The following is a 27565-nucleotide window of genomic DNA, read 5'->3' as shown; positions in this document are numbered from 1 at the left end:
ATATTTTAAATTTGCCGCCATGTTATCTATTAAAAACAGCTGACTGACGAGGGCTGCATTGATAAATTGCTAACTCCAACTGGTGCACTCTTGCACAACGATAACAATCGCGGCGGCCGTATCGATAGTAACTATCGTTTGGCTTAACATTTTCAAAACTGTTAACATAAAAACAATGTTAAGCTTAACAGAATGAAAATAGCCACTGAACGAGTAGGCCGCACGCGCTGGTGGTATTGGTGCTCGCGCTCGTCTGTAAATTGTTTAAATAAAAACCTAAATACGCCAAGCAGCGAGTCAACTGCGCTCAGTGGTACGCCGGCTGCTCAAAAAGAGAGTTCCCTATTAGCGGACAAAATCAAAAAGTGTAGCGCGTGCGTTAAAAGGCTGGCCAGCGCATAAATACAACAGCAGCAGCAACAACAACGAAAACAACAAAAGTAAATGCATTAAACGCAATATTAAATGTGCGGTATTTATTGAATAAATTAGAGAGTGTGTTGCGTTGAGTGCGATTAACTGTGACTTTCTGGCGGCATATAGGAAATTTTTTCCTGCCTTTTTGCCACATGTATTTTTATCGTATTTGTGTACTTTATCGATTACGTCGGCGCGCTCTCAGCATAAAATGAGAGAAGATGAAAGCCCATCGAATGGGCGAGAAGATGAATGTGAAGCAAAACGCGTGTTTTGCCTTTATTTTTGCCAGGGTGGTGCGACAACATGAAACATACATGCACACATACAAACGCACACATGCATGCCTGCATATACATATGTGTGTATGCATGCACATGAAAACCTTTGCGGCAAAAAATTTCACTAGAAATTTTGAAAGCGTTGGGCCGCAAAAAAATGAAAAAAAAAACCGGATATGATACGCCAAAGCTTAGCTTACTAACGAAATGAAATGAAATTACCTGTGTGTAGCCGTGTATGTGTGTGTGCGCGTGTGTGTGTGTGGGCTCGTGTGCGTAGCCAAACTGTCGCGTGTCTGGCATGCAATTAGACATTCAAATACGTGCATGCATATGTATGCTTGTCTAATTGTTATTTAGTTGTTTTTTTTTTCTTTTCTTGCTTGCAACCCTCTGCCGGCACCTGCCAGCTCCGCTGATATTTTATATTTTTTCGCATTCCGCTTTGTTACGCACTTTAGTTTTTTATTTAGTCGGCCTGCTCTGGCTACTGCTCAAAGCTTTTTGCGGCCGCACGAGACACGCGACGGCGCTGCGACTGAAATATTGAGAGAATGAATGAATGAATGAATGTGAGACGCAAGCAGCAGCAGCCGCCAGACTGTCGCGCGCGCGACTTACCTCTCAATCTCCTACTCCTCCTTAGTTCCTGGCGCTTTTAACACTAATGCGACAAGTGCATGTTGGCGACTGGGCGAAGGTGTGAATAGCGGAAGAAGATGAAAAAGAAGAAAAAAAGCCGCCGCCGTCATTCATGAATGAGTTGCATTTGTGCGCGTGTATGTGTGTTAAGAGAGCAGCAGCAGCCGCGCTCGCTCCCACTCTGTTGTCTCTCTCTCCCTCGCACTCTCCCTTGAGACGTGTTTATGCAAAATCAATGGACCCAACTGTGGAAGGTCACTCGCCGAAAGACAAGAAATTTATGCGAGACAAGAAACGCGCGCTTTCTACTTGTCGCGGGTCAAAGTTTAGTGTCAAGACAAATAAAGTTAATAATCTTTGAAAAGAAATAAAAAAAAAAATTGGGAAAAAAACCAATTTAATACTCGTGCATGCCTGTGATTTTTGATAAGCATTAAGCATTGGGTCTTAGCAAAGTCTCTATAATACCTGTCCTCTATTGTTTTTAATCTCTATAGAAACTCGCCACACACAAGCACACACACACACACACGCCACTAAACCCATACTCAGACACCGCACAGAACAACAACAACAGCCAGCACAATGATCAACATGGACATTAGCGTTACGCCCAACTATTCCTATATCTTCGATTTCGAGAACGATTTCATACACCAGCGCACACGCAAATGGATGCTGGAGAACTGGACCTGGGTCTTCTACTATTGCGGCATTTACATGCTCGTCATATTCGGTGGACAGCACTTTATGCAAAATCGGCCGAGGTGAGTTTATGTTTATCCTAACATATGTATGAGTGCATGTACAGTGAAAACTCGCTAAGGGTGTTGCCTGTCGCAGCAAAATCATTATTCATAACTATTCAAAACATAGTCGTAAAGTAAATAGGAAATAATGGTGATGTCCTTTTATAAAAACGAAAATAATTTAAAAAGTTTTTTGGTACGAAAATTTCCACTTTTCTGTTCCACACTTTTCTGTTCTGGCTTCAAAAAATTGCATATTCTAGTTTAAATCTACATATTTTGTAGCCTTTTTAATTCTTGAGTCCAATTTTTGTATAACTTTTTGTGTTTGAATAATTGGAAGACGATTTTCTGCTCGGTAATGTATGCACATGAAAGCTATCCGTTAGTAGAGCTTTCACTGTAGCTAAATAGAAGTACAGTAAAGAATATGTGCTACCAAGAGAGCTGTTTATTTAAAGAGCTTTCACTGTAGCTAAATAGAAGTTAAGTCAAGATTATGTGCTACCAAGAGAGGGGTTCATTATTAGAGTTTCACTGTAGCTAAATAGAAGTACAGTAAAGAATATGTGCTACCAAGAGAGCTGTTTGTTTAAAGAGCTTTCACCGTACCTAAATATAAGGTACGTTCAAGGATATGCCCTACAAAGAGACCTGTTCGTTAGTAGAGACTTGACTGTAGCTAATTGGGAGCTCTTGAATTCAGCTTGTATTGCATAATTCTACATTCCCCTACTTTCTGTTTAAGGTAACCTCTTGCGCTCTCTCGGTCATTTTGGTATCTTTTTTGGAATTTACACTGAAAACTGCCATAGTTCAAAGTCTGTCCATTTGTTTGCAGCAAAAACAGTCCCCCTTCAGCCCCTTTGCCACGCCCAAATGCTGCTTGTTTTGCCTAACCCCAACAATTTGGCGCGCGTGCCGTCTGCCCCATTTGCTTAATGTGGAGCCTCCCACATTTTCCACTCTACTTTAAATTCATGGACATCAAATCACATTTATAATGGACATATTGATTTTATGTCTCGCAGACAGGGAATAGCACTAAACGATGTATATATGTATATTCATTTAATGGCTAATGAATTTTTAATTTCCTTGAAAGTACTTTCATAAATATATCTTGTACAGTTGCCTCGCTTCATTTTGAAAGATACTTAATAATAATATTTGCAAATAAGAAGTCATGAGGCTGTGTAGCTTAGTTATCCGAGCGTCGAACTAGCACGCGGCAGCTAGCCGGTTCAACTCCAGCTGAGAAAGCGAAAGAGTCGCGCGTGTGTTGGAAACTTGAGCTGCCTTGTGAAGCCGGGTAATTTCTTCAAGTCATAAATAAATAAATCCCTTTAACTTTAACTAATCCATCAGGTTTGTTGCCAAGTCAATTTAATTCCGATATACATTGATAAATGCGTTGATATTAATTGGAATTCGAATTCGTGTAGGAACTTGTTATCTCTGGACGCAAAGTACATACGATTTGCTTGTGAACTTTGACCACGAGGGATTTGCCACCCAATGCTTAGCTGCTATTGAAACTTATCTGCCTCGCCATATGCAGATTAATATATTATCATACTATGCAGTAGCTGTATTTGGCTTAACATTAATAATCAACCAGCTTAACCAGAATTCGATTTCCGAGGCCCGCGCTCAATTCAAACAAATCGAACAAAGAGCCACAGCGACAAACGCTTCCAGAACTTTGCTTCAAACGCTTATGTATAGAAATAAATATAAATATATGGCATAAGTACTACTATATGGGATGTGTTTATGCATACTTTCATTTCATGTGTGCAATTTCAATGGAATCCCGTACAGCTGCTGTTGCTTCTACACGATATTACGTATACACGTAACAAATAATTAGTTTTACTTTGTCGATTGCCGTGCAAAAGTGTTTGACTGTTAATCTTCAGGTGCCGTTAGTCTCTCGCTCATTACAAATTCTCGCTGCCACGCCCTAATTGAAGAAAATTATAGTCAATCCCCATGAACTATTACGTCCAGATAGGGTCCGATCACGTTCACAATCCGAGTCTTGCAAAACAATCCACAAATATAAAACACGTTGCATGTCCAAATGACCCCAAAAAAAGATAGATTGTTGCAATTTTGTCAAATTTTACAATCTGTGTCCCCTTTGATTGTGCACAGTTGTGCTTGCGTTTATGCAATTCAACCTGTCTAATTGTCTTCGGCTTTGCCTACGTGAATTGTTTGGTGACATGACATCCATAGGCATATCATGAGATTTGCATTAAAACGATCTCGTTTTGTATAGAAAATGGAATGTAGTCTTTTTTGCGAAATTTTATTTGAAATATATCTTATTTCATCATATTTCTTTTTAATTTCCACTCATTTTTCACACAGAGAAGTGGAATGAAGGGAAAACAAATATAATGAATTTTTAAAGTGAAATTTTCTTCTCTCGGGTTCTTGATATCGTAAATCCATATAAATATATTTTTTTGGAATCTTTATTCTAAATATATCATATATGTCTCCAATTTCCACCCTGTTTTCACACAGGCAAGTGGATTTTGGAAAATTTGTATATAGTTTTTCCAATATTAATAAATTAAGTTCAATAACTTGTCTTTCACGCATTTTTCACCCAGTAAAAGTGGAATATCAAATGTCGTTGTAATACGTATTTCACCTGTTTCTCACCCTTCTGAGTGAAATTGTCTTAAACTGTGACTTTCCAGCTCTCGAGTTATATAAATTAGAAATCCAGATGTCCATATTTACATAGGTTTTTTTTTCCACATAATGCCTTATGTATAGATTAATTATACTATAAAAAAAAAACTAGCAAATTTTAATTGCTTTTAAAACGTTTCGTTTGTTTGTCAGAAACTACTGCAATTTCGATTTGCCCTCCATTAAATTCACTTTCTTATCGCAATCGTTTGTCTGTCATAACACATTTTCACGTCGACATCGAACTATTCCACGCGGCCCAACAAATTCTTCTGTTGACGCACTTTAATCAAATGTCTTATATAATAGTAAGCTGAAGCGTGTCGTTCCTCCACGCTCTTGGGACAACCTACACGCTTCGATTTGATTGTCGAATCCAATGGATGATTCCGCCCAAAGGGGCTTGGCTCTACGCCTAGATCTTAAGCGGTGACAACATTGCCGCTTCTCCAAAAAAAAAAAGAAATATTCCAAAATAAATAAATATATATATAAAGTAGTTGTTGTTGTTATAGCTTTACACTTTAAATGCCGTTTCAATATTTACACACATGGAGCTGGACAGACACGCGGACTTGGCACTTAGAAAGGTGTCAACTGCAGGGTTGGTGTGGGGCAAAGGGTTAACACACATTTTTATCACGTTGCACCTTTTGCCCAGCCAAGCGGCTTTTGACCTGCGCTTGACTCGCCTTTCATTGCGGTTTCTGATTTTTATTTCAGCTGAGAATTGGGTTCTACTTTCTATACATAAATAGAGGTTTGTCGAAAGTCCAAAACGTAAGATAGCTAAATTTTTAAAGAAACTTTCCTTTGGATCATAGATAAGCAATAAAATGGGATTCTGCAAAAGTTCTTTTAAATAGTAGTCTAGGTATTCGAGCGTCGAACTAGTAAACAGCAAGTCGCTGGCTCAAACTCCGCAGACATTCTCAAGGTCAAACGCAAAAACACGTGCATTGTCAACATAATCTCTTCTGAGCCGCTCGACGCCGGGTATTCTGCTCAAGTACATATATTTATTATATATATTAGAGAGAAGCGCGCGCATCGCGCCTGTTATCAGCCCGGGCAGCCAGTCCATGTGCTGGGCCGCGGCGAGTCGCCCGCTTGTGGAACGCGCTCTTATCAGGGGAATTCAACACAACTTTCGGGGCCGGCAAAATAAAAAATTGCCACAAAACAAAAAAAGCAACATTAAACTGGCTGTCGTAATTGTTTATGATATCATTTACCATGATTCACGATGGGGGTAAATTATATAGTAATTCGATCACAGGTTTAAAAAAAAAAAACGAACCCCTACAGTGAACGCTCGCAAATGATAACAGAAACGCGCTTTGGAAGCTAAGAATTCTTATTTTGAAGAATTTTTGTTCTCTTTTTTAACACAATATATCTAGGCCCGAGTGTTTACTGTACTAAAATAGTATATGTTATGCTTGAAAGATTATTATAAACAATTTTTAGCTTCTTAAATTACAATTATAATCCTTAAGTATAAGTCTATCCTATAAATCCTAAAGTTAGATTCTTTATAGAATCTCTCAATTTTTGTTCTAAATGTTCATTTATTGCACTTTATTTATCTTTTGAACTTATCTATTTTCAACTTAAAATATAATTTGAATATTATTTTGATTTAATTAATTGAATTGCAATTAGAATTAAGACCTGATCTTATAAATAATTATTAAATCTCGCAGTTATTTTTTAATTTTTTCCCAGTTTTAGAAGTTTTTGTTCTCCTTGGAACTTATCTTTTTTTTTAGATTTAATCAATTAAATATAATTTCAATTTAATTAACTGAAATAAGACCATGAAAAATCCTTTAATTCTCATTATTCCCATATTCTCATTGCTCATTTTCCTTATTTTATGCACATTATATTTAAACTTTATGTAATTGGAAACTTTTAATGAATTAAATCGGTAACCTTGGTATTCCCCTCTTTTCATGGTTTGGCAACATTTACATATTTTTACACTCGTTTTCCACTTGGAGAGTCAATTCAAAGTCATTTAAATACGGCACCAGGTTAACCCCACATTTCGGTGCACCAAGCACGACCATTGAAATTACATATAGATGTAATTCCCTCCCCTGTGTGTGTGTGTGTGTGTGTGTGCGTGTGGCACAACAAGAACATGCCAGAAGTGGGTGTGTCTCTTGCTGCTTGGCAACAGCTGGCAGTGGGGCGTAGTTGGGGATTTACAAAGCGCAGGACATTCAATTACCACACGGCAACATTGCTGCACGCTTACACTGGCCAACATGAAATGCTAATTGGCATTGCCAGCCGCAAGCAAAACGCAACAATAATAAATTAAATAAATAAGAGTGCTGTGGCCGAGTGTGACCGACTAAGAGATACCCAGGCCCAAACATGCAAGCTATACAGAGACTTTATTTTTGCTCTCCCTTGCCCCAAAGTCTTGATTAAAATCGGTCTTCAGAGTCCGATCTATATGAAATTCTCCAGGTTTAATTATGGTATGCAAAAAGATAAATCTATTTACTATACGAAAAGCTACATACCAAGTTTGGTGTAACCAGCTTTTATAATTTCCGAGTTCCACCTAAAAAAAACCATGTTTCAAATTAGATATTGTGAAAATAGGAGATATCGTAGAAAAATAAATAAATTTTGTATTTGCAATACGCGAATAAATATTTCAAATTTCAAATCATTCCAAAAAATGCATTATACCCTTTTTGAACCATTTTGAGGGTATACAAAATAGTTATGCAAACATTGTAATTACCATAAAAGGAAAACACAAAATCTGAAACGCACACGAGAGCTGTGCAAATATTTTGTAGCTCTGTGTACTGCGGCCTCGGCGCGTGTTGCGTGAGCTTCTCCGTATATGAATGATGGGGGCACAGAATCTAGAAGCATACAGAACATACAGCCTGTCTGTCTGTGTGTGTGTGGGTGGGAAGCATCATCACACACACACACACACACACACACACACACAGATAGATATGTTTCTCTATATAGAGAGAGCTGTGTGTGTGTGTGACACTGTGCAAAAGTTTATGACTATATACGGGGTCAGGCTTATTTAAAATACAGCAAGAAATAGTTAAATTTAACTATGTATGTTAATTCCATTTGAATAACAATGAGTTGATTTATAATTAACTGCCGCCTAACATATTACGTGATATTTTTAAGTTAACAACCAAAAGATCTCTTTTAATTCTCTGACAGAAGCTCATTTTCCCAGAGTAGCGCTCTTTTAAGTTGTCAGTGAAAATTAAGGCAACTTATTGTTATTCCAATTAGAATTAACATAGGTAAAGTCAACGAACTCTGCAATTCCGCCGTCAATGGTGGAAATTGGGTGTTTTTCGTTTAGTTCAAACCAATCGACTTTGAATTCATTTTAAACGAGCAAAACTATAATTATAGTTGGAAATTCTAAAAAAACCGAATGAAATTGAAAAACACCTGACCTTGACAGGTAAAAAAAAAAAAACAGTTTTTCAGCTGTTGTTCATTTGAGCATTTTTAAGAACGCTGAGTAATTGTGAGTAAGCCACTGTAGAAAATTGTTTCATTTTTGTGCCAGCCCACATTATAACTAAACAATAATAGTTGTTAGTGTGCGTGTGTGTGTGAGTGCATGTGTGCGTAAAATTACAAAGCACATATGTACGTGCGTGCTTGCCCTATAAATACCCGCTTTTCAGCCCTAACCGCACTTAACCCAACAATGAAAAAAAAGTCCTTTTATGTGTGCTCAGCACGCAAGTAACTGAAATTTCCCTCACGCACAGTGTCCTGAGCTTGCCTAGGCATTGTTGCAAATAATTGCATATAATGAATTATAATGAAAGCTCATTCCCTTAAGCCGCCCAGCTCATCTTGTGGTAAAAAAAAAAAAATAGTAGCATAATTTTATAAAAATAATTGCGCGACGTGACATAACGTGTCGAGTGGGCGTGTCAGCAAAATAATTACCGCAAAGGGCTTGCAATTACAAGCGACATCAACAATGACAGCTACATACATACACACACACACATATTTACATAAGTATATTTCATTTTTATGCGCACGCGGCAATAAATTCAGATGCCATGAGAAAAAGTGAAACTTTAAAGGTTGGCACAAGCAAACAACCGTTAGCTGTGACAATTTTGAGCCAACGAGAGAGAGAGAGAGCATCTTACTAAAGTGTGTCATTCAAATATTTACGACAACAACAACAGCAACAGCAGCCAGAAATGTAATCAAAGCAGAAATTCGATTCTGTCTACCTGCGCCTGCATCAAGAGCTGAGCCTACGCACTCTCTTTCTCTCTTTCTCTCCCCCTTCGTCTCTCACGCTCTTTTTATTGGCAGCATCTGGGCGATCGTCAACAATCACGCCACATTTTTACACTTTTACTTTCGGCATAAATTCAGCTTATTTACCTTTTTGGTTACTGCTGCTACACCTGCTCGCATTTCGGTCATTCTACGTATTTTGCGCATTGCTGACCTTTAAATATTTAACACAATGCGCTGCATATGCGTCGCATTTTGAAAGCTCTCTCTCGCTCGTTTTTTCCTTGTATATATATAAAAACAGTTATGAACGCTGGGTAAAAACTGAAGGATGAGATAAGCAGTGTTGCCAAATGTCGCTTTAAAAAAATAACTAAATCCAAAGTACAAAATACCAAAATACCAAAACTAGCTTAATTATATTTAAAGCATAATTGCACAGGATTTCTTCTCATTAAGCTGCCAAAAAATAGCTTACGCTCTAAAAATAGCCGAATTAAGCTAGAAAATAGCCGAAGCGGCAACACTGGAGATAAGACGGCTTATTCACAATCTCAGGCTAGACAGAATTTTAATGGAAATTTCATGAATTGTAATCTAAAAAAAAAAAAAACACCTGTTTGCATCACACCTGTTGCCAAAGTGCTTATAAAATCAGTACCTAAAATAGCTCAAGTGTAATTAGATGGCCATAAATAAATGAGGCTTTGGAAATGTTAACAAAAATCCAAAAAGTTAGAGATTAATGCTATCATTTAACTCTGGCCGTGAAATAATTACATAAGACTAAGCGAAAAATTATGTTGGTCAATGGGTCATCTCATATGCAATTTTATTCAGACGGGCATAATAATTATGTATAAACAAATTAAAAATGAATGCAAAAAAATGTATAAAAAAAAAAAACAAAATTGACAGTAACTAAAACAGGGAAACCGCAAAAGTGTTGCAATACAACAACAAAATGTTGGCCAAATTAAAATGAGAGAAACACAACAAAGTCAAAAAAATGGAAATGCCGTCAACAGCGAGACAATGTTGCGAATTTGTGGCCCAAAGGCAAACGAAACAAAAGTGCAAAGCAGCCATAAACAGCAGACATGCTTATTTATTATACACATATTTACAAATGTATTTGTGTATCTGTGTTTTTGGAACTGCATAAATCAGGTCCCAAAAAGAAAAAGCAAACAAAAAGTCAAGTATTTGATATTGTTTTGGTTCATCAAACGCTCTCCTTCGCTCTCTCTCTCTCTTTTGCTCTCACTCTCTCATTTTTTATTTGTTTACAGCTTGCATAATCTCTGAAAAGTCCAGTATTGCAAAATCTGGTTTAGTGCCAACTTTGCTGCCGCTCTCTCAATTTCGCTCACTGTCCATGAGGAGAGAGAGAGAGAGAGAGCTTTGCTAAATACCAACTCGCTCTCATTCGTAACTCTTGCTGCTTATGCAATTTTCGCATATTTGCTGTCGCCCTCCCCCCACACACACCAAAGTGAAACTTTAATTGGAATTTAGGCTCTTTTCCCCCCTTCCCAAGCATCACTTAACGGGCAGATCGCTTCACCCAAAATGCCAGCAGCAAACCGGACACAAAGTAGGCGCCGGTCCGCCGCTCTGCATTCGCCGGGGACGACCTGTGCCCTATCAAAAATTGAGCTTCAAGGAACGCCGGCAGCGCTGGGCTGCCGGTTGGATGTCCCTCTGCCTAGAAGCCAAGCTGCCAAGCGATTAGCAAGGCCTATTGGTTTTCCTTACTCATTATGTTTTGGCACGATTTGTACAGTGTGGCCAACGCGCGAGTCTTGCGCGCCGCGTCAGAACCGTTTGTGAATTTTAAGGGTTGCAAAATGTTAAAATTCCCAAACAGCAGCGCATCGCCGTGCCAAATCGTTAAATGCGACTACTTACAACGCGCCTTTGCTTGATTCGTTTAAATAAAAACAATTTGTTTATCCTCGTTTCTGCTTCTAGCTACTAAATTGTTGCAGCATCTAGATATATAGTTGGATTCAACATAGTTGCGAATTAAACGCTTCCACTTGAAATAAAAGTGACGAACAGCGCGCAGCATACGCAGCTTAATTGTCCATTAAGCAAGTTCGCCTCGTGTCTACGTCTTCGCGCTCTCTTATCTCTGACAATTTTAGCACTACGATATGTGTATATAATATATATACTATTAAGACAATGTCTGGACTTGGATCTCTCAAGTTGTTTGTTTAACGCACGCTTGATTGGTTCTGATACCCCACGGCAGTTACTATCTTTATTAGTGTTGAGTAATGCTTGAGCAAAAATAAAAAAATCTCTAATTAACGTTATCGATAACACAAGTGCTGTTATAAACTTAAGACTTAGTCATAAACTGTACGCAAAATTGACATTTTGTGCAGACTTTGAACGAAAAGAAAAGAAATGGTCAACATGTGCGGAAATTAGTTATATATTTTATCTTTCTCGCTAAGCTTTATGCACTTGATAAACAGATATGGAATTTGGCTATTTTTATTGTTGACCAGCTCCGCAGATCTTAAATTAAAGCTGCAGAATATGTCTGCCTATTAATATATCCAAATTGAGAGCTCTTTCAAAATGCATTCCTTTTTTTCGACTTAACAGTTTGTGGCACCTTTCGACCCGACAAGTCAAGCTGTCTAATTGTCTGCTGATTATTTGTGAACAAACATTTAACACGCCACATTCCGCGTACGCCGTCATCGGTTATCGTCTTTTTTTTTATTTATTTTTTTTAGCCAGACATTATATAGTGATTTTTATGAGTAATTCTGGCGTGATAAGGTGTCCACTTTTCAGGCAGATAAACAACAATTATTTATTGAACTTGTATTTTTATTTCATTTTACGAAATGCGAGCAATATGATTAGCAGCGGGCTGAGTCGTTGACTGATATGCATCATTCTTATTTTTTTTTCAATTCCTAAATCCATTGAAAATGGGTTGAAAAAGGGAGTAGACTGATTGTTATGGAAGAAGCCGGGAGAGGCTTCTCCGATCCCCGAAAGTTGTTTCGTAATCCTTTATTTTTTTTTTACATATTTCGAAACTCATAAGAACTAAAGACTCCAAATTTGGTACTCGTATATTACACACATATTAAGAATATCATACTTTTTGGATAACATGCCCCATTTCACCCAAAAATAAAATTTTTTGAAGCTAAGATCTTGGTATTTGTTATTTAAGCACATTTGGTTGCCATATTTATTCCCTGAAAGTTTCATAAAGATCGGACAATAAAGTCCGAAGTTAACTTAGTCACGAAGGCATTTTCCTTAGGGTTGATTCTAGAGGGAAAAAAAAGCACAGCAGAAGCTTAACAAGCTGTGAGTTTTATGCATAGAAGGAAATTGAAATAATATTAATGACAGCTCGACTTTGTTACAGGGTATCTCCTAGGTATAAACTCCCGTCTATTATTTATATTGTTTCGTTTTTATTTTTTGCCGGTCAATTGACTTACTCATGTCCAGTCAGAGCCGGCACGCCCTTGAGTCATACTTTTTTCCATTTCGACGCATTTACGCGGTGCTCAACAAATAAACAGATCACACTTTAAAAACGCATAACAAATAAAACAGTTCAGAGCTCATTTGAAATGCAAAACATGTTCTCAGTCCGTTGCAAGATTATCGTAAAGGAAATTTAATTGAATGTGATAAAAACATAAATTATTATGCTATGCTAAGTACTTACAGCACGTGTCTCAGATACATATATAATTTTATAGATGAAATTCCTGTTTTCCCTATAATGTAGTAAGTGGATCGTCTAATGGGGTTCTAATAGTACATTGTTCAAGCAGTTGCTGTGATAAGTCTGTGTTTTACAGTATGAGATGTGTATACAAATTTGCAAGATCAAGTAATCGTTAGTCACAATGATCAAGAGAATCAATACCAACTAGTTCTTCTCGGGCGATCGTGATATGATCCTACAAGTTAAGATCTGTTTGGACATTTGCATGATCAAGTTATAAAACTACACAATGATCAGGAGGATCAGAATAATGCCAGCTGGTTCTTCTCCATCGATTGGGTCGCCAACGTTTAATTCTTCAAGTTAAGATCTCTATAGAAACTGATCATGTAATCCAGAGGATCAGTCATGCCAGCTGATTCTTCTCTATCGATCAGTTCCCTAACGATTGGTTCTTACAATTTAAGATCCGATCAAGAGGATCAGTTTAATGCCAGCTGATTCTTTATCGTTAGATTCTTACAAGTAAAGATCTGTATAAAAATTTGAAGATCAAGTAATCGAAACAATGATCAAGAGATCAAGGTAATTACTTCTCTATTGATCAGTTCCCTAAAGTTAGATTCGTACAAGTATGGAAAATTTGCTTGATCAAGTTATAGAAGTACACAATGATCAAAAGGATTAGTTATACCAGATGATTTTTCTCTATCGATCAGATTCTTACAAGTTAAGATCTGTATAGAAATATGCAAGATCAAGTATTGTAATTTTAGTCTATTTCTTTATATAATGATCAGAGGATCAATACCATCTGCCTCTTTTCTATCGATCAGTTCCCTAAGGTCTTATTCTTCCAATTAAGATCTTAACAAGAGGATCAGTTTAATGACAGCTGGATCTTCTCAATCGATCAGTTCTCTAACGTTTGATTATGAGGATCAGTTTTTGGTGATAAAGTTCTTCAAGGATGTACAGTCCCAGCCCTAAATCTGGGACTGGATCGATTGGATCTTCATATGATCTTGCAGATCAGCATATATTTTAATATTAAATAATAAAAAGCTGCCTCCTTAAAGATATTTTAAAATACATGCATCACTGATATCACTGATCAGTTCTCTGCATGATCAGGCATATCAGTTAATATTGATAAAGAACTTTACTTAGTCTATATAATTCACAGATCTACAATGTTTAGCCTTTAGTCAAGAGTGTGTAGCTGGATCAATTAGCTGACTAATGTTCTCCAAATAGAGAACAGTTTATGTTTCTAAATAAAAGTCAGTTTCTAATCTGAGCAGCTTGTCCTTCGTGAAGGGTATTCAGCAGGTGTTATGATCCGTTTCTATTGCGCCATACTCTAGACTTTTGTCGATTCTCAAATAATATTGGCAACGCAGGCGAGTGATCTGATAACTGAAATGCGAATCTTGTGTCATCAGCAGGCTGCGTGTTAACCCCAAACGATTAGCCTGATCTAGCTAAATAATATATATACATATGTGCATATAAGTATATACGTAGAGGGGCCTTCAAGTTTAACACCAAATTGGAGACTCGAGTCGAGCAAATTCAAATTGATCTCGGCTAATGATAAACACTCAATGAAATCTCAATGACTGACAAATCATTTTGGCATTGTTTTTGTTGATTTTCATTTTTCACAAAACACTTAATCTTTGACGTCAGCCCCGCCCCTGATCCCGCCCTGCCAGCACCCCGCCCTTAACTAACTTTAAAGTTTGTTGATCTTTGCTTTATGCAATGCAAATTTGCATATTCATAAACAGTCAAAAGAAAAAACAAAGACAAACTATGACAAACCTCTAGACAGAGCGACTCGGTAACGAGTCTAACGTTTCGAGAATATTTTAGAAGTCTGTGCAGTTAGGTTTCATTTTTGTAAAAGTCAGGAAATATTTCATATACAAAATTTACTTTACAAAACAGTTCATATTCGAACAAAAGCTTCTATGACAGGTGTATTATGATATATGTAGTTAGCGGATGTTGATAAGATTGTGCTAGGATCATATGGCAACTGACAGTTCCAGAGTTCAGTTAGGATATCTTCGACACGCTGAAGATCTGTGAGTATAGTAAAGCTTGCAAATGCTGAGTTTTATCAAAATATCTTGGAAAACACAATATATTCCCATACTCATTTTTCGACCGATTCTTCCTATGTAGCTATATAATATAGTAGATTTGACTCTTATATAAACAGAACTGTGAAAATAGTAAATTCCGGAGCTTGTCAAGATATCTTAATAAACAAAAAAGTTTTCCATACAAGTACCCAATTTTCGACCGATCGTTCCTATGACAGCTATATGATATAGCGTTCCAATGTAGATAAGATTTTTCATACATGTAGGTAGCATATTGAAACTTATAAATGCCAAGTTTGGTTAAGATATATTTATGAACATAAAAGTTTTCCATAGAACAATCTACTTTTCGGACGATCGTTTCTATGGCAACTATATGATATAGGGGTCCGATCCGGGCGGCTTAAGAAAAAACTTACTTTCCGATCTATAGTTAACATAAATATAGAAATAATATAGAACTTTATCAAGTTTATAAAGTAAAGCTAGCTTGAAAAATGTGAGACTTGTTTGTAGAGAAACTGTTCAAATTGGGTATATCGATAATTAGATATATCGATAATTAGATATATCAATAATTGAATGTATCGATAATTGGATATATCGATAAATGGGTGTATCAATAATTGGATACATCAATTATTATATATATCAATAATTGGACATATTGATACTGGGATTTATCGATAATTGGATATATCGATACTGAGATATATCGATTGATGGATATATCGATAATTAGCTATATCGATCATTGGATATATCGATAAATGGATGTATCAATAATTGGATATATCGATAATTTGCTATCTCGATACTGAGATATATCGATAATTGGCTATATCGATCATTGGATATATCGATAAATGGATATTATAGAGCATATGTCTACGATCTTGAAGCTTTTCATGCCCCTGCTGTAACTGCATTAACTAACGATTAAACTCGTATTTGATTTTTACAGATTTCAGTTACGTGGACCGCTGATCATATGGAACACGCTGCTGGCGATGTTCAGCATAATGGGCGCCGCTCGCACCGCGCCGGAACTGTTGCACGTGCTGCGTCACTACGGACTGTTCCACTCGGTCTGTGTGCCCAGGTGAGATTCGAATATTTTCGCAAGGTCAAAGCAGCAGAGCAAATAATAAAACCTGATTTTGCACGCTCTCGTTCTCGATCTCTCCCCCCATCTCCCTCTCGCCCGCCTGTAGCTACATTGAACAAGATCGCGTGTGCGGCTTCTGGACCTGGCTCTTTGTGCTGAGCAAATTGCCCGAACTGGGCGATACGATATTCATAGTGCTGCGCAAACAGCCGCTGATCTTCCTGCACTGGTATCATCACATTACGGTGCTGATCTACTCGTGGTTCAGCTACACGGAATACACTAGTTCCGCGCGCTGGTTCATTGTGATGAACTACTGTGTGCATTCGGTGATGTACAGCTATTATGCACTGAAGGCGGCCCGCTTCAATCCGCCGCGGTTCATCTCGATGATCATCACGTCGCTGCAGCTGACGCAAATGATCGTTGGCTGTGCGATCAATGTGTGGGCGAACGGATTTTTGAAGACGCACGGCCACCAATCGTGCAACATATCGCAGCGCAACATCAATCTGTCGATCGCCATGTATTTCAGCTATTTTGTGCTGTTCGCGCGCTTCTTCTACAAGGCGTACCTGTCGCCCGGCGGACACAAGAGCCGTCGCATGGCCGCCTCCCTCGTTGCCCAGAATACCGCCAAGCTGTCCGGGCCAACGGCATCCGCCTCCGATTCCAATCTGTCCGGCAAATATGTCGGCGAGGATGCACAGGCTGCCTATATGCGCAAGGCCAAGGCGCAGTAGAGCCTAACTATAAGCGCCCCTCCTCCCCCTCCCCCAACTAAAGGCTAAGGACATTTATTTATGCAGGACCGAGGTGTAAAAGTTGTTTTTTAATTTTAAAAGGCCCGACACACACACACACACACACATACAGAGAAAGAGAAAGAGACAGGCGCACATGAGGGGCGTTTGATAAATTTAATTTTAAGCGTAGAGTTTTACCAGGCGGCTGGCTTACTAAAACACCCACACACACACACACACACACACACACATATATATATATTTATATATATAGAAATTTCCACATATATGTTTATATAACGTCATGTACATAATGAGATCTAAATTCGAAGCGCAGCCCAATTCGTTGGATGTTTTGTAAAAAGTTAGCTATGCAATGTAAAAACCTTTTCGTCTGGCGCTATACCATATATAGTCTGTATACTATATATGCTATATATACAAGTCGTGTGTTTTTTTTTTTTTTGATAGTGCAGTGTAAGCCCAAAGTTCTCTAGTTTTCATTTGTTTTCTAACTGTAAAAGGATTTACGACAAAAAAAATATTTATATAGAAACATTCTCAAGTTGAGTTCAGACCGCCGCTCAGTTATCCCTACGAATACTTACCCATATATATATCTACCCATATACAATATATATATACATATATATATAACTTATATAACTTCTGTGTTGGCAAGCGCGCATTTTTTGGTATTTTCTGGGCATGTTTTTTATGTAGCTGGAACTGATTTGTACTTTAAGTCGCGACATTTTTAAAGCCAGCGAACTCGAAATATGAAAGAAAAGAAAAGAAATTGCTCTCATATATAGGTTAGTTCCCCAAACTTGTTCAATCTAAAGCGCAAATTGTTATTGTAAAGTAAAAACCAAAACAAAACAAAAACAAAGAAAAACAACAACATAAACTGTATTCAATAACTAATTTTGATAAAACGTGCAGGGGCGTGCATTTAGTTTCGATTTTTTATTTTTTGAAATTTTTACGATCCAGATCAAAGTTTCTAACAGCGTGAGAAAGTAACAAAAAAAAGTAAAAAATAAAAAAAAATAGGGAAGAAGAAGCAGCAAACAGTCCTCGATGAACGTAACAAAGAAAAGAAAGCAAATGCTTAAATTATATATTTATATTTGTAAGCAAACAAGAAGAAGAAGCGTAAAACAACAAGCAAAAAGTCCTACTTGAAAAGTTAATTTAGTCTAAACGATGCATGATAAGTAAAACCGTTAAGAGACAAACAACAAAAAAAATAAGAGAGAGAGAATGAGAAAGCTGAAGCAAAGCGGAATACGCATGCGTAATCCTGCGAGCCAGTCAAAATGTGAACGAAATTCAAAAACAAAAAAAAAAAAAACAAGAAAATTAAGCGAACAAATTGAATTTTTTGTCGGGTAAAATAGTAAAGAAAGAAAAAAGAATTGATGAAAAGCTAAGAAAAACAACGGATAAATAAAATGTAACAAAGGAAAAAGGAAACGGAAATGTGTTTTTTATTCTTGTGATTCATTTTCAAATATTTTTCTGTTCCATTTGGCAAGCCAGTTAACCTGAATCACCCTGTGATGTACATGCTAACATTTTATGTTATACCGCTGAAGTGAATTTTAACAGCGCTTAAGGTAATGTATAACACTTCAATTACAGAATCCACTAATATTCCAATTGAATTTTTAACATCAGTAAATTAAGCCAGTTAACAGAAATGAGCCTGTGATGAGTCAGCTTTGTTGCATGCTAATATTTTAATTACAGCGCTGTAAGTGAATTTTTACAGCGCTTATAACAGTTAAGTTACAGATTCCACTATCATTCCAATTGGAATTTAAGTTGCCTTTTAGATAACAATTAGATCCGCTTTCAAGTAACCAAATTTTGTCTCTTCTAAATCCTAAACATACTGCTATACGACCGAAGCTTTAATTATTTTTTTCAAGCCTTTAAAAAACTGTTAACTATAGTAAAGTAAGCTACACTGGCGCATCTAAAAAGCTTATGCAACACTGTTAGTTCAGATTATGTATGCAATTATTAAACATTATATACAAAATTCTATACTTATTATGTATTTTAAATTATTATTAGTATAAGTATAGAATACAAAAATTAAAAAAAATATTCTTTAAGCATTAGAAGTCTAAGACTTGGACATTACTATCCTGGGATTCGAACCTTGATCCTTCTTCACATGGAAAACTTATCTAAAAACTAATTCTCTTCAGCGCTCATTTATAGCTTTACAAATAGGTTAAGTTTAGTTCTCCCTTAAAACTTAATTTCAGCTAAAATATAATACTCCAGTTCGAAGATGTTTAACTCGCAGAGAATTGCGTGCTGTGTGACGAAAAACGTGACAATTGCTTTGTTACTCAAGAGGAGACCGGGAAATTAAAGTTGACCCAGGTTCATAGATAATTTTTCTTTTATTTCCATTCAAAGTTTCAGATAATTTGGAACTGATTTGAATTTCACGTAGATGATGTGTGGGGGAAAAAAACATTTATTTTTTGTCGGAAAATGTTTTACTACACATACATGTATACATATACTATTAATTTTTGAGTTGTTTTTTGTTTTGTTTTTTTAAGTTTTTTAATTGCATAAATTTTACGCAAGGAAGTTAGTTCTCCAAAATGTGGCGATAGCAAAAGATCGCAATAATTGTTAATACTAGACTAGAAAATGTTGCTAAAATACTTATATCTCGTATGTATATGTATTTTCTGTGTGTGTGTGTGTGTGTGTGTGTGTGTGTATGTGTGTATTTAAGTAAACGCACATTTCAAGAGCCTAGAAACTAGGCATTATTATAATATATGATAGATTACAAAAAGGATCGGCTAAGCTCTAAATTAGTACACATACATGGGTATATGTATTTATGATGCATGCATATTTTATATGAATGTTAAATATATTTAATGTATTTCTCTTTTTGTTTTTTTTTTTTAATTTTTTTCAATGAGAACAACCACAAGATGAGCTTAAGTTTGGATGTGTTGGGGGTTCGAGTTCGGGTTAATAAAACTAAAGGAATTTTTTAGTTTATCTAGAGTTCGGCTTGGGGTTAAGATTAAAAGAACTTTTGTATGCATGTGTGTGTATGTGTATATATTCATTTAAATGCATAAACATTATGTATCCATAAACAAAACAATAATTTATATATTTTTTAAATATGCCAAAATGAGCAAAATAATAAACAAAACAATTTTTGTTCCAGCCATGAGCACAACATTTCAAGCTGTTTGTGACTCAATTTAATAGAAATATTTCATTGAGTTCAGTTTTTTTGTTGTTGTCGTGTCCGTTTGTGCATTGTCCCTTGAGGTATGCGCGTGTGTGTGTGTGTGTGTGCGGTTTTTTTTTTTTTGTTATACCAATATTGAATTACAATGTTTGAATTTTTGTCAGCAAAATAAATGGGGACGGGGTTGTTATAATTAAAAGAAAAGCAAATGTGGCAAAGAATTTAATGCGTTTGTTGTTGTTTGGCGCTCATGTTTGTTTGCTTGGATTGGTTGTGGTTGTTGTTGTTGTTGTAGTTGTTGTGGTATCTTAACTCGTTCATTCTCCTCGTGTTTGTTTGTTGCTTGTGTTTTTAGCTGCTAACCCGATTTTGTTTGGTGCGACAGCCTCCCGATAGTGCTTCATTTGCGCCTGCTGCTGACGGTGCTCCAGCCGCCAGACTCCTGTTGTTGCTGGTGTCTGGCATTTTTGTTGATCATCGGCGGAGCGACCACGACAGTGGACGCAGCAGCATCATCTCACTTTTTACCGGGAGGCGCTATTGGTTGGCCGCGCTCCTTGCCACGTAATTTTATGCCAAGCACACGCTCCATTTTGCCAAGTATCAAATTATTGGGTATGCCGCGACCGGCTTCATAGTCCGTAACCACCTGCTGCTTCTCGCAGATTTTCTTAAATGAATGCAAACTGTTTTAATACTGAATTATAATAGATAAAGTGCAGTTTCAGTTACCGTGGCCAAGTCCTTTTGGCTCATATTCTTGCCCTGGCGACCCTGCTGAATCAGTTTGCCCACATCGAGCGGAATCTTGTCATGCCGCAATTCTTCAGTCTCGCGATCCAGCTTGGCAGTGTTCTTCGTGGTCACATGCTGCTTGTTGGTGCCAGCACCATCTGCAATCAAATGAGAGAATAAGCCAAATCAAATCACAACCAATCAATGCCAAATGCCATACAGTGAAGGCTCGCTTGAGCGCACACCTGCTCTAACAGTTGCCGTACCCTGAACCCATTTATAAGTGAGTAAAAGAGGGTATAACCGGCAGAAGGAAACTTCTCCAATCGGATTTAGAATAAACTCAGCATCTACAGGTAAGTTAACTTAGCTCAACTTTCTGTCTGTTCGTCTGTAAGAACGCGTCGATCTCTCTCTCTCTCCTTTTATTGCCCGCGCAGATCAAGTCTGTTTCGAATCTTCGATAACTGGCTCGATAACTCGCTAACAATCGAGCCTGAGACACCCAAGTTAGTATGTCGACTCTTGTAGAATATACACAAGTCCAGAACAGTACACTTATTGGATGATACTTCCCGCTGTGCCCTCCCTGCTAAATTGTACAAAACTCATGGCGATAAAGTCTTCGCCTTTGGTATTTGCACACATTCGGTTGCCATAAATATGCCCTGAAAAATGCATAAAGATCGGACAATAAATACCGAAGTAAATCAGAAAGACATTTCTCATAGTGAGGGGCCAAGGGACGACGCAGTGTGTGCAGATGTATGTCTTTGTGTGTGTGTGTGTGTGTGTATGTATAAAAGGAAGCTAGAATCTGTGTAGCGACAGGGTACAGGGTATCTCCTAGTCGGCTACTCCCGACCAAAACACTCTTACTTGTTTGTTTTCGTCCTACTAGTGCAGCTATAAGCTGCTATATTAAGTTATCTCGTAGAAATGAAGGCTGCAAACAGAACTGCTTCCAATATTTTATTTACAATAAAGCGGGCTGGATAAAAAACAGCTGAGCCTAAACCTGAACTATAATATAAAAAATTGTTAAAATAAAAAATAATTACATTTTATTATATTTTGTGAGCAACACGTGAATAAAAAAAAAACAGGTTCACGAAATGAACCTTAACGTTAGACATTGGTTCAAACTGTGAACCGAGCCAGCAGACTTTACAGTTGGCAGTCTTAGTATGAAAATTTAGTCAATCAAATGGTTACATAATAAATACAATTTACAGTTTGGTTTAAAAATAGCACGATATATTGCATCAAATATATTTGATGCTATTCACTTTCCAAATCATATTTTCATATAAGTGAGCATTTTAACGAGAAGACAAATTAATTAAAATATTGTTACTCAATTCTTGGGCTGCTACAGATGGCCGCCCTAGCCAGCAGCTGTTCGCTAGTTGCAGCTTTCACTGTATTTAGTTAGTAGGTCAGCACTAGACGTGGGCTAAAATGGCCGGCATTAGTGTTGAGTAGTCGGAAAGCTTTCGAAAGGTTGTGAAAATGCAAAAGTGTTGCGAAATCATATCAAAAACACACATGTACACACGTACACACACGCACACAGGCATACACTCCTGATACAACTAAGCCGCTGAAAACAACAACAAAACGCCACGCCATACACATGGGATTGATTGCAGCTGCGCCGCCCCTTCTCCCTCTAACGAACACAGCTCATTACCCGCAGCCCGTAGGCAAATTTTAGAAGAGCCGCCGTCATTTAATTTACTCACATTTTTGCTGGGTATCGACGGCAACACCTTGGCGGCGTGCATTATTCACAGCTGATTCGGTCTTCAGTTGGCTAGACTTTGGGGCCTTTTTTCTTAAAACGGTTACCGTATCCCAGTCCGACATCTTATATTTTGTTGGCGTAAATATGAAACAAACATTGAACGTGTAGCATAATGCGTGCGGCACATTTATGTGAATTCAAACAACTTACATTGACTGCTTTGTTAATGCTTTACTTAATCTGAATATATATGACTATTTTGTAATTAAAACTAACAAATTCCAGAACTATCTATATATGAATATCTGAACGGTGTGACTTGAAGAGTTGTATAGTGTTGTATACGGCTGAACTAGTTCGATTACTTAAATTGAACACATTTGAGACTCACGTGAAGTAGGCTGCGCGCACTTGTTCAACGCACTTGATGTTGGCTGCGCGCAATTCGGAGCGCACGCAATGTTGGCTGCGCGTACACAAATGCACTTCAGTTATTTTTGGTCTAGTCGTGTATGGTCACACTAGCAGCTAGTCGTCTTGAAAATTTTATTGAAGTTGGTCGACAACGCAGTGTCGTGCGGGTGGTTCATTTCTGTGTGTGTGTGTTTGTGTGTAATTGGAAAAATGCAAAGATATTGATAACTTGAAAGCTGCAGTTACCCAGCTACAAAACGAACTACAATTTCTGCAGGGCGCTGCATATGCGGAATATGTGAGAAGCGCAGCGCACGAGACGCAGACGCAGCAGTGCAAAAGACGTAAGACGGGTAGACAAAGTGCATTTTAGGGCGTGTTTGTAAGCCCTAGCCATACCCCCTCCACTCCAACTACCCCACAACAGGCTGGCGCACTCAACAAATGAAACAAAAATATATATAAAATGAGTCAAGCGCAAACCAAATATTAATTGTCGCCACAAATTGTTGCGTACGAAAGAAAAAAAATCTGATTGGCAATTTCGCAACATCCTTGAATTTTGTCTACTCTCAATTTGCAAAGTGGAGTAGCAATTCGTGTGCGTGCGTGTGTGTGTGTGAGTGGAGCACGAAAGAGCGCATCTCGTAAAAGAAAGAAAAGAGACGACGACGCACGAAAGAAAATGTGTAGAGCAGCGAATTAAAATAAAGCAAGTGCGAACGCGATAAAATATATTTAAAAAAAATAAATATATATATACAAATAAAATTGCAGCTGCAGCTAAAACGAAATTGTGCAAAAAATAAATAAATAATAGTGCATGTGATTGAAGGATGGGCGCACAGCAGGGCAAGGAGCGCGGCTCCCATTCGAGCGGCGGGGGTGGCGGCGGCGGTGGCGGACATGGCGGCACCGTTAGCTGCATCGGTGTCTCCAGCAGCAGTCCCGTTGCATCCGGCTCGCCTCACTGCATCAGCGGCGGCGCCTCCGTTGGCGCCCTCAGCGCTGGCTCTACTCTGCGCAGCTCGCGCATCAAATCCCACCAATCGGCGGGACATGGCGGCAGCATCGGCTCGAGCGGCTCCAGCGGCTTGTCGGCGCATCGCAGCGGCTCAAACGCGAATCACAAGGATAACCGTTGCAATCCCAGCGTCGGCTTAAACATATTTACCGAACACAATGGTGAGTATAGCAATCGTATGTGTGTGTGTGTGTGTGTAATATGCACTAACACAGGCACACACGATGCACTTACTGTGTATGTATACACTGTCACACACACACACATATAGTTTTATCATTTGACAGCGCTCTCTCATGCTCTTTCTCTCGCTCTCTCTCACTTGCTCCTTGTGCACTCTGTGGGCGGCCGTGTTCTCCGATTGAGCCAATTTCTAGTTTTCATTGCTTCCGTTTATCATAAGAGCGGAATGCGCTTGCTTGTTGTTGTTGTAGTTGTTGTTGCCGGCATTGTTCATACTTGTTGTTGTTGTTGTTGTTGTAGTTGTTGCTGTCGGCCGCTTTTGTTTACAAGAGCAAACAGAACACACGCGAGCCACGCGCCAGTCGAAGAAATGAAACGAATTTCGAAATATTTTTCTGGAGGGCGGTTTCGAATGCTGCTGCTGCTGCTGCCCCCTCACCCACACCCGCACCCTTCTGCTGCTCAGCAGTGGTTGAAAGAGGAACAAGAACAACAATTGCCACCACCCTCCACCCCCCACTGGCAGAAACTAGTCGACAGACATTTCCTGTGTTTTTCCTCGCTCACGCATTTTATTTGTCATCCTTCCTCCTCCTTTCTTTATTTTGCTTTTACACACAATTTTCCCTTATTCGGTTATTTGTTTGCCTTGGCAAGTTGCAACATTTCCCTTTTTCCTTATTTTGTGTTCCCTTTCTAATGGCTTTTTTATGTTCCTGTTGCTATGTCCTACCACAACGAGTGGGCGCTGCGGGGGCTGTACATTAAGATTTATAGTGGGCTAATCAGCTTACAATTGGCATTATCTTATTGGAAATTACCCGTTAGCTAACACCTGCCAGCTCATAACTCATTAAGCTTCTCGAGAACTCTTCAAAAGTAATCAATTAAATGTGAATCCAATTGCCACCCAGTCCAATTGGCATCCATTCCAATGTTAGAATGTTCTCCGTTTCATCTCTGCTGCGTGTAGTTCATATGAACTGGAATAATCCAGTTCATGAGCTTTTCCTTTAAAGCGCATTTGTTGTTTTTTATTTTGTGCTTGCTGTTGTTGTTCTTGTTGTAGTTAATGTACTGCAATTTGTTTGCAATTATAATTATTTATTTATAGCTTTAAATCATTTTCATGAGTATTACGAGCCCTCTAACGGAGGCGACTGATAAGAGTCCCGCACAATTATGTGACCGCTTTGAGTCACAGATTGCAGTTCGCGTCGAGCGGGATACGCAGCTGGCGAGACGCTTTGTTCGCTTCCAATCAGAATTCTAGTATTTATTAGGCAAAAAACGTAAACATTTTATCTAGTATTTTATTTCTACAGCAACCTTGATAACAGCCGCAACAAAGTGCATGAAAATAATGTGTAAATTATTTCGGAAAATAAAAATAGATTATAATGAGCAATATATCTAGAGCCTAGCCATTGCGTGGCACTCTTGCGTATCAAGCTATCAAATGTCGAAACGAAACGAAACAAATAAAATAAAAATTATTACGTTTGCGGTATTTATCAGCTGGTTGTCAGTTGTCAGCTGCTCGCAAGTAAACAAAAAAAAACTTGAACAAAATAAAACTTTGGCCGCATTATACGTGAGCAGCATACTAGCCGTTGGGCTTAAAGTTCAGAGCAAATAACAGAAACAGCAACAACAAAAAAATTTCAACTTTTTCGCGCAAATTTCCCACACGAAATTATTCAACCAAATTGCAATCGAATACAGAAATCCGCAGCGCAGGCCCAGAAGATGCAATTGTCGTCGCCGTTGTTGATGTTGTTGTTGCTGCTGTTGTTGCAATTACAAAATTACATTGTAAAACTGTGTGTCTGGGATACAGATTACAAGCCACCAACCGCAGTCACCAGCCGCCAGTCGCCAGTCGCGACCAGGTCGATCTCAGGGCCTGTGCCAGACCGAATGGCAGCCGCGAACTCAAAATGAAATCACAAACACACGCAAACACACACACAAGCCAAATGCGACTAACATCGTTGCCAATTGACGACACGGTACAGTGGGGCAAGTCACAAATTAAATCACATCTTTGTCTTGACGGACTGATTGACTGACTGATGAGCAACGCCTAGCCCAAGTCGAAAGAACTAGAAGGATAAAATCTTAGCAGAAACTCAAAAGTAGGAAAATACGGCTGTTAAAGTTTGAGCGTCGGACCAGCAAGTGATGGGTCGCTGGTTCAAATTTATATAATTTGTTATTAAGCACAAAGAAAAAGGCAATAGTGCATTTAAAATGACAATTGAATGGGTTTTAACGATAATATTTAACATTTAAATTATCTTTTTGTTTGGTTTTGAGCGTCGGACCAGCATGCGGTGCGTCGCTGGTTCAAAATTTATATAAATTGTTATTATGCGCAAGGAAAAGGCAATAATGAACCAAAAATCGAAAATGAATCAGTTTTGACGATAATATGAAACATATTAATTATCTTTTTGGTTAACCAACTGTTGCCACGTTTGGCTATTGATATAGATGGATATAGATATAGATTTTCACTTTATATTTGATATACCTCAGCACACTGTGCATCCATCAGTTTGCAGTTGTGGGAGGCGTTGCCTTTGGCGCACAGTGGAATTCGACTAGAGTAAGAGTCCGAGTTATATGACACGCCGTAATTAGATACTTTTGGGGGGCAGCAATAGAAGAAATGCGATTGGATATGGGTTTTGGATACCGCTGGGAAAGTGACTGCTGCTTCAGTGGAGCTGTCAATTGCAAATAGAAGCAGCCGAGCTGGGAATGGGAATGGGAATAGACCAGGCAAATGGAATTAGATGGAGGAAGGAGAAGGTGGGGCCTTCTGTTCGCACACTTTGGCGACGCGTCGCCGTGTCTCAAAATAGCCTCGAAGTGAGTAACAACTCCTTGAGTGTGCCGAGTGTTTGTTCCGCTCTCGCCTCGGCCCGCCCTCTTTTGCCCACTCTTACTCGTAATCTGAGCAGCCGGGACTAGAAGGCGGGTGGCGTCAATGGCCGTTGACTGGCCCCTAGCCTGGACGCTGCCGCTTTGCTGGCAACATGCAAGCGGCAAATTATGAGACGAGGCAAATGAACTTTTCACATGGCTAATGGACGCTACACGCACAGCCACTAGGAGATGGTGTGTCTCTGTGTGTGTGTGTGTCTCTGTGTGTGTGTGTGCTTTGTGGACACACGGCAAACAGGTGACGCGTGTGTGGAAGTTGAATGTGTTTGCCTAACAGCTTTCCCACTCGTTCACAATTATGCTAATATATAAATTTTATTCCGCTTGTTATTGTTATTTTAATGAAAAAACAAATTAATATTAAATATGCTACTCATATAATTATTTAAAGATGTGAACTGCGAGCTTCTAACGGGAAAATAATTTCTTAGTACAGCGTTTAGAACTCTTAGCATATACAAATTACAGTACAGAGGTCTCTTTCAG

The 27565-nt window shown here is 38.3% G+C and overlaps 3 protein-coding genes and 1 non-coding gene across 8 annotated transcripts in view; 2 read left to right on the top strand and 2 right to left on the bottom strand.

The window, feature by feature from the left end:
* The first annotated feature begins 229 nt into the window (after positions 1-229).
* Baldspot (baldspot) lies at positions 230-18030 on the top strand. The gene is made up of 4 exons (XM_064690174.1): positions 230-440; positions 1838-2107; positions 15885-16022; positions 16135-18030. Exons 2-4 carry the CDS (start codon positions 1926-1928, stop codon positions 16769-16771), a joined length of 957 nt encoding a protein of 318 aa, XP_064546244.1. The 5' UTR covers positions 230-440; positions 1838-1925; the 3' UTR covers positions 16772-18030.
* LOC135433967 (U12 minor spliceosomal RNA) lies at positions 10636-10860 on the bottom strand. Its single transcript, XR_010437165.1, has one exon. It is a non-coding gene; the product is annotated as a U12 minor spliceosomal RNA (small nuclear RNA).
* Positions 18031-19650: 1620 nt separating the features above from the next.
* On the bottom strand, positions 19651-22875 carry mbf1 (multiprotein bridging factor 1). Its single transcript, XM_064690176.1, is given in 4 exon segments — positions 19651-20694; positions 20757-20917; positions 22505-22628; positions 22717-22875. Coding segments are annotated over 3 exon segments (555 nt in total). The 5' UTR covers positions 22717-22875; the 3' UTR covers positions 19651-20424.
* Positions 22876-23030: 155 nt separating this feature from the next.
* The window catches only part of Abl (tyrosine-protein kinase Abl), a 36888-nt gene continuing 32353 nt past the window's right edge, over positions 23031-27565 (top strand). For 3 of the 5 annotated variants that reach the window (XM_064690168.1, XM_064690167.1, XM_064690169.1), the window contains exon 1: positions 23032-24105. In XM_064690168.1, coding sequence (XP_064546238.1) covers positions 23757-24105 — 349 coding nt within the window. In that variant the 5' untranslated portion in view covers positions 23032-23756. Of the gene's footprint in view, positions 24106-27565 lie in introns of all 5 variants that reach the window. The other 2 variants (XM_064690166.1, XM_064690165.1) reach the window with 1 other exon arrangement.

Source organism: Drosophila montana, unplaced genomic scaffold (assembly GCF_035044405.1).
Source record: "Drosophila montana isolate Dmon_TW-CO22-7 unplaced genomic scaffold, ASM3504440v1 contig_3240_1, whole genome shotgun sequence".
In the NCBI taxonomy this organism is placed as follows: domain Eukaryota; kingdom Metazoa; phylum Arthropoda; class Insecta; order Diptera; family Drosophilidae; genus Drosophila; species Drosophila montana.
Note: the sequence above shows the minus strand (reverse complement) of the source record. Positions and strands in the feature narration are given on the sequence as shown.

Coding starts and splice junctions, on each gene's coding strand:
- Baldspot (XM_064690174.1), top strand. CDS start 1,926: ATGATCAACATGGACATTAGCGTTACGCCCAACTATTCCTATATCTTC. Junction 2,108..15,884: donor TTTATGCAAAATCGGCCGAG/GTGAGTTTATGT, acceptor TGATTTTTACAG/ATTTCAGTTACGTGGACCGC. Junction 16,023..16,134: donor CACTCGGTCTGTGTGCCCAG/GTGAGATTCGAA, acceptor GCCCGCCTGTAG/CTACATTGAACAAGATCGCG.